We start from the raw sequence: 15,420 nt of genomic DNA, 5'->3' as shown, positions 1-15,420 counted from the left end.
CCACACACACACACACACACCATCCATACACACACACACCATCCATACACACACACACCAACCACACACACACACACACACTCCATACACACACACACCATCCATACACACACACACCAACCACACACACACACACACACACACACTCCATACACACACACACCAACCACACACACACACCATCCATACACACATACACACACACACCATCCATACACACACACACACACCCTCCATACACACACACTATCCATACACACACACACACCATCCATACACACACACTCCAACCACACACACACACACACTCCACACACACACACACCATCCATACACACACACACCAACCACACACACACACACACTCCATACACACACACACACCAACCACACACACACACCATCCATACACACATACACACACACACACACTCCATACACACACACACACACCCCCTCCATACACACACACTATCCATACACACACACACACACACACCATCCATACACACACACTATCCATACACACACACACACACACCATCCATACACACACACATACACACTGTCCATACACACACACACACACACAACCATCCATACACATACCCGTCATCCTACACACACACACCATGAATACACATACACACACCCCATACACATACACACACACCAACCATACACAACACACCATCCATACACACATACACTTACACACCCCCACACCTACTCATGAATATATACCTGTAAAAGATACAAATACCTCTCCCTAAATTCACAGTACATTGAATATATTAAAGTTCAGTCCAGACCCCAATTCCAGTCCTGATGAGACTCTAAAAACACCTGTTTTTCTAAAAAAGATGTAGTTTGAAATGTCTGTCAAAACCTAAAAGAATGGTTCTAAGAACTTCGGAAGTGAAGACAGCCATGGCAGTGTACCCTGACAATCTGAGCAACTGAGAGGCAGAGGCAGGAGGATCAAGGTTCTAGGCAGCCGGAGCTGCACAGCAAGTTCCAGGATCACCAGAACTAGATAATAAAACCCTGTAAAAACAAAAAACAAAACAAAACAAAACACAAACAAACAACAAGGTTTCTGGAAAGAAGTAAGACTGCAGGCAGTGCCTCAAGCAGACTGTTCACCACTGAAACAGTCTTGGCCTATGGATTATGAGAACAGTTTCTTGTCAGTGAGGTACAACATATTCAATTTCTTGTCCAGTAACCAACACAAAGAAAAACATGAACTTCTATTCAACTGTTCAACTTTACCAATGCACTTACATACATCACATACTTGCAAAAACTACAAATTACATCATTTATAGTGAAATAAGATGGCCTGGGATCTTACCACTTTTCAGAAGTAAAAAGTAATCTAGAGATTGTGAAACACAAATAAACACCCTTACCTTCTCTGTTTTTGTTTTCATTTTGTTGCTGTTGTTGGAGACAGGGTTTCTACATTTAGGCCTGGCTGTCCTGCAACTTGCTCTGTAGACCAGGGAGTCCTCAGAGGGCTCAGAGGTCCGGAACTCAGAGACCCACCTGCCTCTTCCTCTCAAGTGCTGAGAGTAAGCCTGTGCACCATACCTAGTTCTTATCAACATTTTAAAGATTTATTTATTTTACACTTTGTGGGGTATGTTTGCATGCCTGTTTGCGTGCGTGTTTGCATCATGGTTATCTTTGCTGGATCCCCTGGAATTCAGGTTACAGATAGTTGCCAACCACCATGTCGGTGCTGGGAACTGAACTGGGGTTTTCTACAAAACCAACAAGTGCTCGTAACTTCTGGGCCATCTCTCTAGTCCAGTGGTTCTCAACCTTCCCAATTCTGCAAACCTTTAATACAGTTCTTCATGCTGTGGTGACTCTCAACCATCAATTATTTTCATTACTACTTCATAACTATAATTTTGCTGTTATGAATTATAATGTAAATATCTGATATTTCTGATAGTCTTAGGTGACTCCTGTGAGGGGTCATCCAACTATCAAAAGGTCCACAGCCCACAGGTTAAAAAACACTGCTCTAGCCCCTTCCCAAATATTTAACATAAAATAAACTATACTTAATGCTTATACTTAAGGAAGAGTCCATCTTTTAAAAATTATTTATTAATGCATGTACTCTGTATAAATGGGGCCTGTGCCTGCCAGAGGACAGCTTTGACTTTTTTTTTTTTAATTCTTTTTTTCGGAGCTGGGGACCGAACCCAGCTTGCTAGGCAAGTGCTCTACCACTGAGCTAAATCCCCAACCCCTTTTTTTATTATTCTTTTTTTTTTTTTTATTCTGACAGCTTTGACTTTTATGTGGGTTCCAGGGATCAAATCAGGCCTTCACACAGCAAGCACTTTAACCACCGAGCTAATCCACCAGTCCTTTGACAAAGCAGAAGAGTCTCTCTATGGCTGCTCTTCAGACTTCCCATCTTCCTGCCTCATCCCTAAGTGCTGGAATTACAGGCATCCCCACTTCACGCACCCTAAGCTTCTTTGTAAATAAATGTTTTTTTCTTTCTTTTTTTTTTTTTCCCCGGGGCTGGGGACCGAACTCAGGACCTTGCGCTTCCTAGGCAAGCGCTCTACCATTGAGCCAAATCCCCAACCCCCGTAAATAAATGTTTTAAAGAGACAAATACTCAGGTTTCCCAAAAAAGGTTTGGTCAGTGTAGCCCAGGCTGGCTCATGTTGACCTCCACCTTCTTGTCTCTGCCCTCTAAATGCTCAGACCACTGGCATTTACCACCATCCCTGACGAGAAACTTCTGTTTGTTTTCAAGACAGGGTCTCCCTATGTAGACATGGAACTCACTCTGTAGACCAGGCTGGCCTTGAACTCTCAGAGATCAGCCTGCCCCTGCCTCCCGAAAGCTGGGATTACAGCCGCACACAACCTGCCCAGCTGTACAACACTGTTTAAGTGAGCAGAGCCGCACACCCACCTTGCTGTCCACGATTCTATCCAGCCACTTTAGCTGACTGATGATGAGTCGGGGCATGCTGATCCCATCTCTGCTCTCGCTGAAATGCCAATGAGAAGGGATTCAGTCTCCGCACTCCATCCCTCTCCCCACGTCAATTTTTTTCTTTGCTTGGTTCTAGGGGACTCACACAATGAACAGGTATTCTCCTATAAGCTGCATTACCAACTCCTGACTACAAAACAGAAAACGTTAATACCGTACAGAATACATCAGCCAGTCAGGTAAAACTACTAACTGTATAGTTACTAGTTATGGGGTACAATGCTAAACTCAAATGTGATTATTAAAAACAGAGGGGCTGGAAAGACAACTTAGCAGTTAAGTGCACTGGCTATTCTTCTAAATGATCCAGATTCAATTCCTAGCATGTAGACACTCAAACCGTCTGTTAACTCCAGTCCCAGGGGATCTGGCGCCCTCTTCTGGCCTCAGCAGGTACCAGGCATGCATGTGGGTCACAGACATACACGCAGGCAAAATAACCAAACCCATAAAATAAACTAATAAATAACCCAGACATGCGTATATACTGTGGAAAAGATGACTGGGAGAAAATGTCAAGTATTAACGGTGGCTGTGGTGGTTTAAATGACAATGGCCCCCATAGGCATATATATTTGAAAGCTCGGTCCCCAGTTGGTAGAACTGTTTGGGAAGGCTTAGGTTTGCTCTTGTTAGAGGAGGTATCATGGAGTGGGCTTTGAGATTTCACAAGTCTGCCATTCTCAGTTAGCTCTCCTCTCTGCCTCCAACCTTCTGAGAAGGATGTAAGCTCTCAGCTACTACTCTAACACCCTGCCTGCCTACCAACTGCCGTGCTCCCCGCCATGACGGTTATGGGTACATCCCTATCTCTGAAACTGTTAAGTCACAAAATAAACTCTTCGATAAGTTGCCTTGGTAATAGTGCTTTGTTATAAAAAAAAAAATCACTAAAATAGTGGCTACAGCTGGGGAGAAGGGAAAAGAGGGATCATACTTATCTCTTACAAACAATGTGAGAGACTGGAGGGTATGGCTCAGTGGTTAGAGCACTTGTTGGCCTTCCAGAGGGCCTGGATTGATTCCCAGGAGCCACATGGAGGCTTACAACCAATTATACCTCCATTTCAGGGGACAGAATGCACTCTTCTGGCCTCCCTGGGCACCAGGAACTTCATAGTACACAGGCATTTATGAAGGTAAAGAACCATACACATAAAAAGAAACACTATTGGAGGTGGTGGCACAATCCTTTAATCCCAGAACTTGAGAGGCAAAGACAGAACTCTCTGTGAGTTCAAGGCCAGCCTGGTCTACAAAGTGAGTTCCAGAACAGCTAGGGCCTCAAGGAGAAACCCTGTCTAGAAAAACCAAAATAAATAAATAGTTAATAGATCTAGGGGGTTGGAGAGATGGCTCAGCGGTTTAGAGCACTGACTGCTCCTCCAGAGGCCCTGAGTTCAATTCCCACATGGTGGCTCACAACCATCTGTCATGGAGTCCGATGCCCTCTTCTGGTGTGTCTGAAGAGAGTGACAGTGTACTCATATGCATAAAATAAATCTTTAAAAATAAAAAAAAATAGATCTAGCAGACATGGTGACACAGCACATGACACATCTGTAACCTCAGCACTTGGGAGGTAGAAGCAGACTCTGAGTTCAAGATCAGCCTGGACCTTATGGCAACTTGTAGGCCAGTGTGGGCTACATATGACTCTGTCTCAAACAAACAAAAAATAAATAAATAGATAAATTCAAAGTTCCTAAACTTTCAATAAAAAAAAAGAAATGTGGGGTTGGGGATTTAGCTCAGTGGTAGAGCACTTGCCTAGCAAGCGCAAGGCCCTGAGTTCGGTCCCCAGCTCCGAAAAAAAAGAAAAGAAAAAGAAAAAAAAAATGTGGCTTTTGTTTTGTTTTTGAAACATAGATTCATTATGTAGCTCTGGCCAGCTTTGAACATATGGAGATCCAGCTGCCTCTGCCGCTGCCTCTCAAATGCCGGGGCTGAAAAGTGTTTGGGTTTTTTTAAATTACTTTGAAATAGGGTCTCAGAGCATAGCCCAGACTGGCCTGGAACTCACTATGTATCTGGGGATGCTTCTGAATCCTTCGTCATCCTGCCTCCTTTTCCTAAGTATTGGGATTATAAGCACGAGCCACCATGTCTAGCAACCAGACCTAATTCCAAGGCTTTGAACCATACAACTTAACTGCTTCTCACAATGATTGGTTTATGCTCATTTACAACAAATGCCAGTAACTGTTCATTATATTTAACAAAGGCTCTTTGGGTGTAGGGAAAACTCACTCAATATTTTATCCTTTTATTTTCCCTTCTTTCTTTCTTTTTGGAGACAGGTCTTCTGTGTCTTGGGCTGAACTCAAACATTCTGTGTAACTGAGGATGACTTTATCACTAGAGTGTTCAAGTTTATGTTCAGGACTTCAGGTTAGACAAGGATCCTACTAACTGGGCTGCACACCCAGTATTTGAGTGCTCTACCTACATGTACACCCGTATGCCAGAAGAGAACATTGGATCCCATTACAGATGGTTGTGAGCCACCATGTGGTTGCTAAGGATTGAACTCAGGACCTCTGGAAGAACAGTCAGTCCTCTTACCGCTAAGCCATCTCTCCAGCCCCACCCCAATCTGGTTTTTCTGTTTTGTTTTGGTTTTTTTCATTTTTTTTTGCTTTTTTTTTTTAAGATTTATTTGCATTGAATTTTTTAAATTAATTAAATTAAATCATTGTCTTTATTTGTTTTGTTTTTCAAGACAGGGTTTCTTTGTATAGCCCTGGGTGTCATGGAACTCATTCTGTAGACCAAGCTGGCCTGAAACTCAGAGATCCACATGCATCTGCCTCCCTAGTTCTGGGATTAAAGGCAAGTGCTACCACACTCAGACCTATTTTTTAATTTTACGTTTCTGCCTTTGCTAATGAAATTGAACACTTAAATATCTGATGTTGCTATACTTGAGATTTTATATGTCACTTTTAATCAGGCTGGTCTTTATCCTTCCTGACATAGTTGGTTTTTTAAAAATATTTATTTATTATTTTATGTATATGGGTGTTTTATCTGCATTGGTGTCTGAGAGTTCAACTCCAGTATTCTCCAAGAGCAGCCTGTGCTCTTCACCACTGAGCCATCTCTCCAGCCCCTGACACAACAGAAACACACTTCAGAATAAAAGGCAAAGGCTGACAACCGGCTCCCTCCTAGGAAAGAGCCACTACTGGCAGAGAGTTCTGTAATCTTGTAGAAGAGCGAGCCTACATACAAGCACGTGTGGTCTTTATTTTAACAATGGCTTAGTATTTATGAAGTGATGGAAGAAATGTTACCCCTCACTCTGGAATCCGACATGTTAAACGCGACCGTAGGGCGTTTCAGAAGAGACGTTCCAGGGAGTCCAAAAGCACTGAAACTCAAGGTGTCAGAACAATTCCACTTACCTTTCAAAAAGAAACTGTGGCACTTTTTCAAATAGCATTTTGATAATGGCAGGCTAAAGGAGAAAACATGCAGAGTCAGGAGATGGTATTGAAATATACAACAGAAATACCTTAGTTACCAGGTAGAAATGGCAAGCAGCAGGCCAGGGGCTGCGGCCTCAGGCCAGGGGCTGCTGCGTGGTGCTCTAAAAAGGAACTGCAGTGCTGAAGAGCTCAGCATGCTGGGCTCAGTGGAGATGATCCCCACAGGATGGCGGTGTGAAGGAAGACACAAGAAGGCTTCCTGAGAGGCTTACAATGTGTGTCTGAGAGGACTGGACAAAATACAAAGTGGGCAAACTCTACTACTGTCATTCACTTCTGGGGAAAAAGAAAGCAGAGGTAACCATGGAGTTGTGATTTGTGGATATACCTGTTCGCAATGTGTTTTTATGAAACTAGTTAAGCCTGAGAATTATTTGATCAGTAGATGGCCTCCTTTAGTATCTATAATAATAATAATAATCATTAAATGAAGACGTGCAATTAGTTATAAGTTTCTTCCACCAAAGCTCTTGAGAAAACATTTTAGTATAACTGATATCCTCCAAGAATGTTCACACAGATAATGTCGGTATTTTAATATAAATGCTTGAATATAAATATGCCCATAATTTGCCTTCCCAAATACCAAGGAAAATTAATCAGATACTAAAAATACTATTAAATATGGTAACTCTTAGTCTATGAAAGGCAGATTTTAAAAGATTATGTTTTCATGATAAGGAGGTCTACTCCAGATAAAAAGTGAAGGTCTCTGATATGAGTTAACTAAATTACAGTCAAGATTTCCAAAGAAAAATACGAGATAAAAAATTATATGAAGAAGAAACTGAGAAAGAGGAAAAGGGAGGGGGTGGGAAAGATCCGTTTCTCTCTACAGCTCTGTTCAATCTGACACATTACAACAATAGGATGTCATACAGGCGTAGGCAAGTACAAGATAGGATGAGGCCTGTCAGCGGGCGGGAAGGAAGGATGGGCAGGAGAAAAGATTTAGAGAGAGGAGGAGACTGAAGGAGGCAGGAGAAACAGCAGAGAGAACATGGAGGCTGGTGATGTTAAGACTCCTCTCTGCACATTTACAGGTCGTTATGAATGCTCTTAAGGGATGGATGTGTACCAGGCTTTGCATGTGTAGGTGGGCGATTATATCTCATCAATTAGATCAGAGGTTGTTGTGCTGTCCTCTTCCATGTGGCCGTTTAAGTTAAAGAGAGTGTGTGGCGGCTGGAGACACTGGGCTGCCACGGAATTGGGATGTGTGTGTCTGGCATGGTGGCAACCTGCCTTGGGAACTGGATGGGTAAAGAGATTGTTGCCAGGCTCAGAGAGAGGCCATCAGCACTGTGATATGGCATGGAGCAGAGGGGGTGAGACGCTTTGCTGACTGAGATGAAGATGTCTACCAGATATCTTGGGGCACTACGGTGTCGGACCTAGTGCAGGGTAAAAGACCCCATTTTTTTTATAATTTTACAGCAACAACAACATGTCAATGTCCTGGCTGGACAGAAGGCCCAGTGGTTAAGACTCCGCCCTGATCTTCCAGAGGACTCAAGTCCGAGTCCCAGAACCCATATCCTCCAGTTCACACCTGCCTTTAACTTCAGATCCAGTGCTCCAACACCTCTAGCCTCTGCAGGCACCTTCACCACCGTCACATACACACCCCACTCCTGCCACGCAGACACCAACTTTTAAAGGAAGTGAGAGAGAAGAGTGAAGTAAAGACCAAACCCACGTTACTTAGTGACAGTGCAGATGGAAACTCAGCAGAGAGTACACAATTCTCAGAGTGCACGGCATGGAGCTGGAAGAGGAATCAGACTGGTAACATGGTTCAGCTGTTAGGAATGTGTACTGTTCTTAGAGAACCCAAGTCTGGCTTCCACAACTCATATCTGGAAGTTGAAAACCATGACTCCAACTCCAGGAGAGCTGATGCCTCTGGCCTCTGCATGCACCAGCATCCTTGAGCCAACTTACAATATGTTTTTGTGTGTGTGTGTTTTTTTTTTTTTTTTTTGGTTCTTTTTTTCGGAGCTGGGGACCGAACCCAGGGCCTTGCGCTTCCTAGGTAAGCGCTCTACCACTGAGCTAAATCCCCAGCCCCACAATATGTTTTTAAATAAACCAGAATCATATGCTGAAGAAATGAAGGACTGCCAGATCAACTGGCCTAGTAACAAGTCAAAGGCACAGGCGCGACTCAGACTCCTCTCATCAAGCACTGTACAGAGCTGTTGCCAACTAAAATTCACCCACTCTGTTAGTTACCCAACTCACATCCGTCATGCTCTCAGGAAAGGGCTGCAGCCTCACCTGCAAAATGTCAATCCCCAGAAGAAGCTTGATCAGACTCTTGGAGTAAAATGTGCCCATGCTGTAAAACAGAGAGGTGTTTGGCTCCTGTTTTGTTCATTTTGTTTTAATGTTTGACTCTCTTTCCTACATAAAATTGGTTAAATATACAATCCTTCAAGATCATCTCAAAGCTAGGCTAGAAAGCAGAGGCCTTTAGTCTCTGCACTCAGAGGAGGAAACAGCAGGCAGCCCTCTATGAATTTAAGGATAATCTGGTCTGCCTAGGGAGTTCTAGTATAGGCAGGGCTGCATGATTAAGACCATGCTTCTAGACAGACAGACAGACAAAGTATAGTCTTATTAGAAAAAACATATGACCATGAGAAGACAGCTCTTGGTAAGGGAGACACAGAGATGTGAATTCTTAATTACTACAGGTAAGACATATTTCATAAAACATTGTAGTTCTTCACCATGTAGCCTCAAATTAAATTAAATAGTTTTAAAGTTACATTTAAACTCGAGTAAAAAAGCGTTATAAATCAAAAGCAAAATTGTAAGACAAAGAAAACTGCACTTCCCGTGTCCAGTCCAGTTACTGCCAGACTGAACTTCTAGAAGGCAGCTTCTTCCCCACACCTGGCTTCCTCATCCTGCAGGCGCTCACAAGACAGCAGGCAGTTCCTGAGACTGTCAATGTCCTCAGTGTAGGACTCCAGGCCATTAACAAATTCTTCTATTACCTAAATAAGGTAATAGAGACGAGAGAAGGTAAGGTCTGTGGTAACGTTTGTTACCAGCCACTCAGCTGTGTGCCAGGGTCTCAGGCCTCATTCCCTGCACTCCTAGCACCACAGAAAGTACATACTTTGGGATAAGAAGGATGCTTCCTCAAGGCCTGAAAGAGCTTCCTTTGGAAGATTATCTGATCCACACCTGTGAGGAAGGAAAACCAGCTTCTCAGTATGATGTGTAATGTCTACTACAGCCTCCTTCCCTAAAGACAGGCTTCGCATCTGACGATGCCACTAGGAATAGTTTCTTTCTTCCTCTTTCCTTAAAAGCGTGTGTGTGTGTGTGTGTGTGTGTGTGTGTATACACTATTTTCATGTGAAAGTCTGTGCAGAGGCTCTGGCCAGGAAGTAGAGTTACAGACACCTAGTGTGGCTGCTGGGAATCGAAGTCTGTTCTCTGAGAACAGTATAAACAGTATATAACTTAACCACTAAGCCATCTCTACATCCCTACTAAGAATAATTTCAGCCAAAACTTCTATACCTAGAGTAAAACACTTACTGTAGATGTTAAGATACCAAGTGTTGTTATACAAATCACCCATCTTATTTGTAGATATAAAGATAACCTATCTTAGTAAAACAAAAAAGTATGCCCTAGAAACATGTCTCTAGCCTTATATGGCTTGCCATATTTTCTTCTGATATGGATCTACTTGCTTCCTGGGTATCTACATACAGGGTGTGTAGTGTGTGTGTGTGTGTGTGTGTGTGTGTGTGTGTGTGTGTGTGTGTGTGTGTCACAAAGGACGACTAATAGTATACTAGTTTCTAGAAAAGGAATTAGAGGTAACTGATGTAAGATGTTATTTATCAAGCCTTAAAACAATAAGATTATGATCGTAAGCACATTCTCTAGAGCAATCTCACTCTTCTCTCAGTACAGAGGCCTTCCTTCCTTCCTTCCCTACTCTCTGTCAGCCTCTCTATTGTGGATCCATGGTCTGGTCCTAGGCTTTCACTAAAGTCAAATTCATATTTTAAACTTTACCTAGCTGATTTTGGTTGTCTCCAGTTTTCAGAGTGAGTCCTGACGCCTTAAGAAGCCTTACAAAAACACTGCCATTTTCTTCAACTTCATGAGAACCACAAGACTTCTTTGCCAACTTGGAAAGGGGTTGCTTCATGATTTCTGGAAAAACAAACACAAAACCTCTAAAAATATGACCACAAAAATAAGAAGAGTGCAAAAGTTAAAACACAAACCTAGGACTAAATGTTCTGAAAGGCAATCTAAGGTGTTCCTGAAGAATCACACTAATTGACTCTGTAGTAAAATGAACTATCCTCCATGGTGGTCAGCAACAGTGGCTTCCCCACAAACAAACAAACAGTCACCAAATAAAATAACATTCATTCAGTGAGTTTTCAGTAGGGAATACAAAGTGTTCCACTTGACCAAAAGTGACCACGGAAGCACTTCCACCTAAAGTGTCAAGTAGTGCACGCCTCTCCAGTGCACTGCCGTCACTGAGACGCTTATTACAATGCACAATCTGCACTGCATGCCAAAGCTCAGGGAAAGCCCTGAGAACGCTCCCGAGATTCTGAAGTTTTGACAAATTCTTCTGGTAACAATCCTGGTTTATGCCAAATTTGAGAACTGATGATCTGTCCATAACAGAACCAGACAGAACAGAGCAGGCTCTGCACGTCTTTCAGGACAAAACTCAGGCTGGTTTCATCAATGCATAAGGCACAACAACAAAACAAACAAAACAGGGACCTGAATCTGAAGAGGGAACCTACTTTTCTCCTTCCATGATGTAATTCTGACTCTTTTTCTACTTAGTCAAAATCAGAATGAGAAACTCAGTTTGCTCATTACTCATTTGGAGCACAAGGCCCCTAAGTTCCTCCCCACAGACTTTTCTCTCTCCTACTGTGGGTGGAACTTAGGTTTGCCAGGCAAGCACTCTACCAACTGAGGCAGATCTCCAGCCCCTCAGCATACACCGGAAGTGTTTCTCTTTCGGTGATGGCATTTGCAAAGGATGAGGTTTCTACTTACCCATTTTCTGCTGTTCTGATTTTGTTTTGAGACAACGTTTCACTATGCAGCCCTGCTAACCAGGAACTCACTACACAGACCACACTGGCCTGGAACACAGAGAGACAGGTCTCCCTTTGCTTCTTGAATGTTCCAATTAGAAGTTTGTGCCAACATGCCTGACGTGTTTACTTATTTTCTACGTTCCTTTTTCAGTTTCACTTTACTGAGAGACTTCTAGACATGAAGGTAGAATTTCTTCCTCTAAACCAAGCTTGTCCTGCTTGGTTTCCAGTGTAGGCCTGTAATCCCAGCTATTCTGGAGAATAACATAAACAGATAGAAATTTCAAAGTATTTGGGCTACAAGATTCAGTTCAAGGCCAGAGTAGGCAATTTACTGGCAAAAATATAAAGCAAAAGGGGGCTAGGACAGAAGCTCAATGGTAAAGCATTGGCCTTAGGTTCAAGCCCTAGTACTGAAGAAGGAAAAGGAGTGTCAACTCTAAGTGTGAATAATTCTGAATATTGCTCAACAGGATCTTGAGATGGAAGCTAGCAGACAGGACAGTAAAGGTGTGATGGCCTTTACTGTAACCCAGTACTCAGGAAGAAAGTTTGAAGTCATGGGCTACATGAGACGCTTTTTGAAAAACAAAACCTACCATGAATGCTCTCAAACAAATTCAAAATGCAATCTGGAACTGCTTTGGTATTTGTGCATTCGTGCATGTGTGTGTAAACCAGAGGGCAACATCAAGTATTCCTCTGAAGGAATCCAACTGGATTTAAACAAAAACAATTTCTTCCTTAGCTATCTGGTGTGTCTAAAACGTGTAGACATATACGCTAAGGCATGAGGATGAGGTCAGAGGGCAGCTGTGGAGTACATTCTCTCCTACCTAAACTCAGGCCGCCGGACCTGCCCAGCAAATGCCTTTCCCAGGTGAGCAACCGCGGCATCCTCACCTTGATTTCTGAGACAAAGTCTTTCACTGAGGCTCACAAAGTACACTAGGCTGACTGACCAGCAAGCCATAGGAATCCTGCGGACTCCACCTCCTCACCAGTGGAACTCCAATACAGCATTTCTGCAGTGGTTCTGACACTCAAGTGCAGGTCTGACACTCGAGTCCTCACGCCTCCCTGACTGTGCCATCCCGCAGCCCCCTTTCAGAACTCTTAGCATCTTTGTTAACTGAATTCTCACTCTTTCTTTGCTTGTGGCTTGCTTGTTTTGATATAACTTACCTTTATCTATCACTACCATAGCATTTACATGTAACATTTTTTAGGAATAAAAGGAGACAAGTTACTATTTTTTTCCTTTTCTGTTTTTTGTTTTGGAGACAGGGTCTCTCTATGTAGTTCTAACTATCCTGGGGCTCACTATATAGACCAGGCCGGCCTCCAACACACAGCGATCCTACTCCTTCTGTTTCCCAACTGCTGGGATTAAAGGCGTGTCTCTCCACACCCAGACCACTTGCTTTTCAAAGGGCAAAAATTTCTTACTTTTGTGTTCTAGGATCTAGATAATATTGATAGTGTATAATTTTTATTTCTATTTTATGTGTATGATTGTTTGCCTGCCTGAACCTAAATGTATCACACGAATGTACAGTGTCTTCTAAGGCCAGAAGAGGGCACTGAATTCCCTGGAACTGAAGTTAAAGATGATTGTGGGGTGTCACGTGGGAGCTGGAACTCAAACCTGGGTCCCCTGCAAGAGCAGAGAGTACTCTTAACCTCTGTGTCATCCACCCAGCTTCTATAATAATTATTTTTATGAAGGTGGAGAGTGAAGTCCAGAAGTTGTCCAAAACCCCCGCGTGGCATTTGAGATAGAAACTCAATCCTTAATCTCCTAGGCTCTGTGTTCTCACCACTAATCCTTAACAGGTGTCAGCACTTGAAAAGTAGGAGTTTTGGATCTTTCCCTGTCTCACATCTGTGATTGACATATAACAATGAAAGGGTAGATACTTACTGGAGGCATCTTCTGCCAGGGTTTCTTTATCCTCAAAATCTAACCGACTTCTTTTGGAAACCATTTTGACCATGTCTTCTGCACTTACATTAGTTCCTTAAAAAAAAAAAAAAACATCCGGGAGTTGGAAATTTAGCTCAGTGATACACTGCTTACCTCAAATGCCAAAAGAACTAGCATAATCAGACACTGGAAATCATTCTAAAACTGCCCTGCCTATAAGCAGAGGGTTTGAATCTTCACGTTAACACTGTCTAAACGCAAGTGCTGAGCACATTTCAACTCCTACAGCTGGCCGTTATCTCTTCAAGACTTAGTGATCGAGTTGCTCCTTTCACTGGGCTACTTCTCTGTTGCTAAAGGAGAAAGCCCAAAGCTCTTCATCTGAGACTCGAGACCCTCAGCTAAGCTCGTCCACCTGCTAACTGGTCACTTTAGTACTGTGTCAGGGATGGTGCTAAGGACTGCAGGTACAAGACAAACATTAAACACTGCAAACAAGACAGACGTCACTCCAGCTCCCAGGAAGTGTACAGCATTACAAGGTCTTAACGAACTGAACTATGTTTGAGTGACTGCAATCTAAGAAAAGCCCGGGGATCCAGTGAGAGCAGTTATTCTACTCGTAGGTGGGGGTGGTGAAGAAAATCAGGGACAATTTCCCTTAACACGTTTTCCTTTTCAACACCGTAGCCTTGTGCATGCTAGGCAAGAGCTCTCCTGCCAGAGATAATAATTTTTATTTTTAAAATATTTGAGTTCTATGTGTCTGAGTAGTTGCCTGTGCATAGGACTGTGGACGTGTGCACACCCACCCCAATGCCCACATAGGCCAGAAGAGAATATTAGACCCCCAAGAAGTGAACTTACAGAAGTCATGAGTCACTGTGTGGGTGTTGGAAGCAAGTCGAGGTCCTCCACAGAGCAGCAAGTGTCCTTAAGCACTGAGCTATTTTCCTGGTGCCTATTTATTTTTAAGACAGGAGTTCACCCTGTAAATTGGACTGGCTGGTCTACATAGTTACCAGTTACATTCCAGCCCAGCTACAGATATACAGTGAGACCCTATCCCAATAACAAACAAACAACCCTGTCTTAAATGCTGTCATTATAATCCACAGAGTTCTCACATGCTAACTTGAGAAACATCCCATTATTACTCTCCTAACCAGGGGAAGGGCTGAGGTTCTAACTTTAGGAAGACTGGTTCCAGAATCTGACTCCTTGTTTTGTGCATTTACTTTTTGTTCTTAGAAAGAGCCTCATGTAGGCCAGAATCTGTGCTTTTTGTAGTGTCTTGTGTAGCCGTCTGGTCTGGAACTCATAAGAGCCAATGGTGACTATCACCTGGTCTTCCTGCCTCCACCTCCTGAAAGCTAGGACTTTGGGCTATTATTATCATTGTTTTTTGTTTTGTTTGTTTGTTTTGAGACAAGGTTTCTCTCACTCTGAAGACCTGGCTGACCTTGAACTCAGAGATCCACCTGCCTCTGCCTCTCAAATACTAGGACTAAAGACTAAAGGCACTGACACCACCGCCCAGCTTCTCTCTCTTTCTCCTCCCCTCCCCACCTCTCAGATGTATTACTTTACTGTGTATACAATGTTCTGCCTACACATCAGAAGAGGGCACCTGATCTCACTGTGGATGGTTGTGAGCCACCATGTGATTAAGGGGAATTGAACTCAGGACCTTAAGAAGAGCAGCCAGGGGGGTTGGGGATTTAGCTCAGCGGTAGAGCGCTTGCCTAGCGAGCGCAAGGTCCTGGCTTCGGTCTCCAGCTCCGAAAAAAAAGAAAAAAGAAAACAAAGAAGAAAAAAAAAAAAAGAAGAGCAGCCAGTGCTGCTCTTAACCTC

General features: G+C 43.1%; 1 protein-coding gene across 4 annotated transcripts in view; it reads right to left on the bottom strand.

The window, feature by feature from the left end:
- The window catches only part of Fancd2 (FA complementation group D2), a 64,403-nt gene that overhangs the window by 48,311 nt on the left and 672 nt on the right, over positions 1–15,420 (bottom strand). For 2 of the 4 annotated variants that reach the window (XM_039107635.2, XM_039107636.2), the window contains exons 2-9: positions 14,434–14,527; positions 13,564–13,659; positions 10,576–10,716; positions 9,659–9,726; positions 9,430–9,533; positions 8,809–8,869; positions 6,445–6,497; positions 2,954–3,032 (exon numbers count right to left, since the gene is read on the bottom strand). In XM_039107635.2, the coding sequence (XP_038963563.1) occupies positions 2,954–3,032; positions 6,445–6,497; positions 8,809–8,869; positions 9,430–9,533; positions 9,659–9,726; positions 10,576–10,716; positions 13,564–13,636 (579 nt within the window). In that variant the 5' untranslated portion in view covers positions 13,637–13,659; positions 14,434–14,527. The remainder of the gene's footprint in view (positions 1–2,953; positions 3,033–6,444; positions 6,498–8,808; positions 8,870–9,429; positions 9,534–9,658; positions 9,727–10,575; positions 10,717–13,563; positions 13,660–14,433; positions 14,528–15,420) is intronic. The other 2 variants (XM_063286087.1, NM_001001719.2) reach the window with 1 other exon arrangement.

Source organism: Rattus norvegicus, chromosome 4 (assembly GCF_036323735.1).
Source record: "Rattus norvegicus strain BN/NHsdMcwi chromosome 4, GRCr8, whole genome shotgun sequence".
Taxonomy (NCBI): Eukaryota; Metazoa; Chordata; class Mammalia; order Rodentia; family Muridae; genus Rattus; species Rattus norvegicus.
The sequence above is the reverse complement of the archived record's forward strand: the minus strand, read 5'-3'. Positions and strand labels throughout refer to the sequence as shown.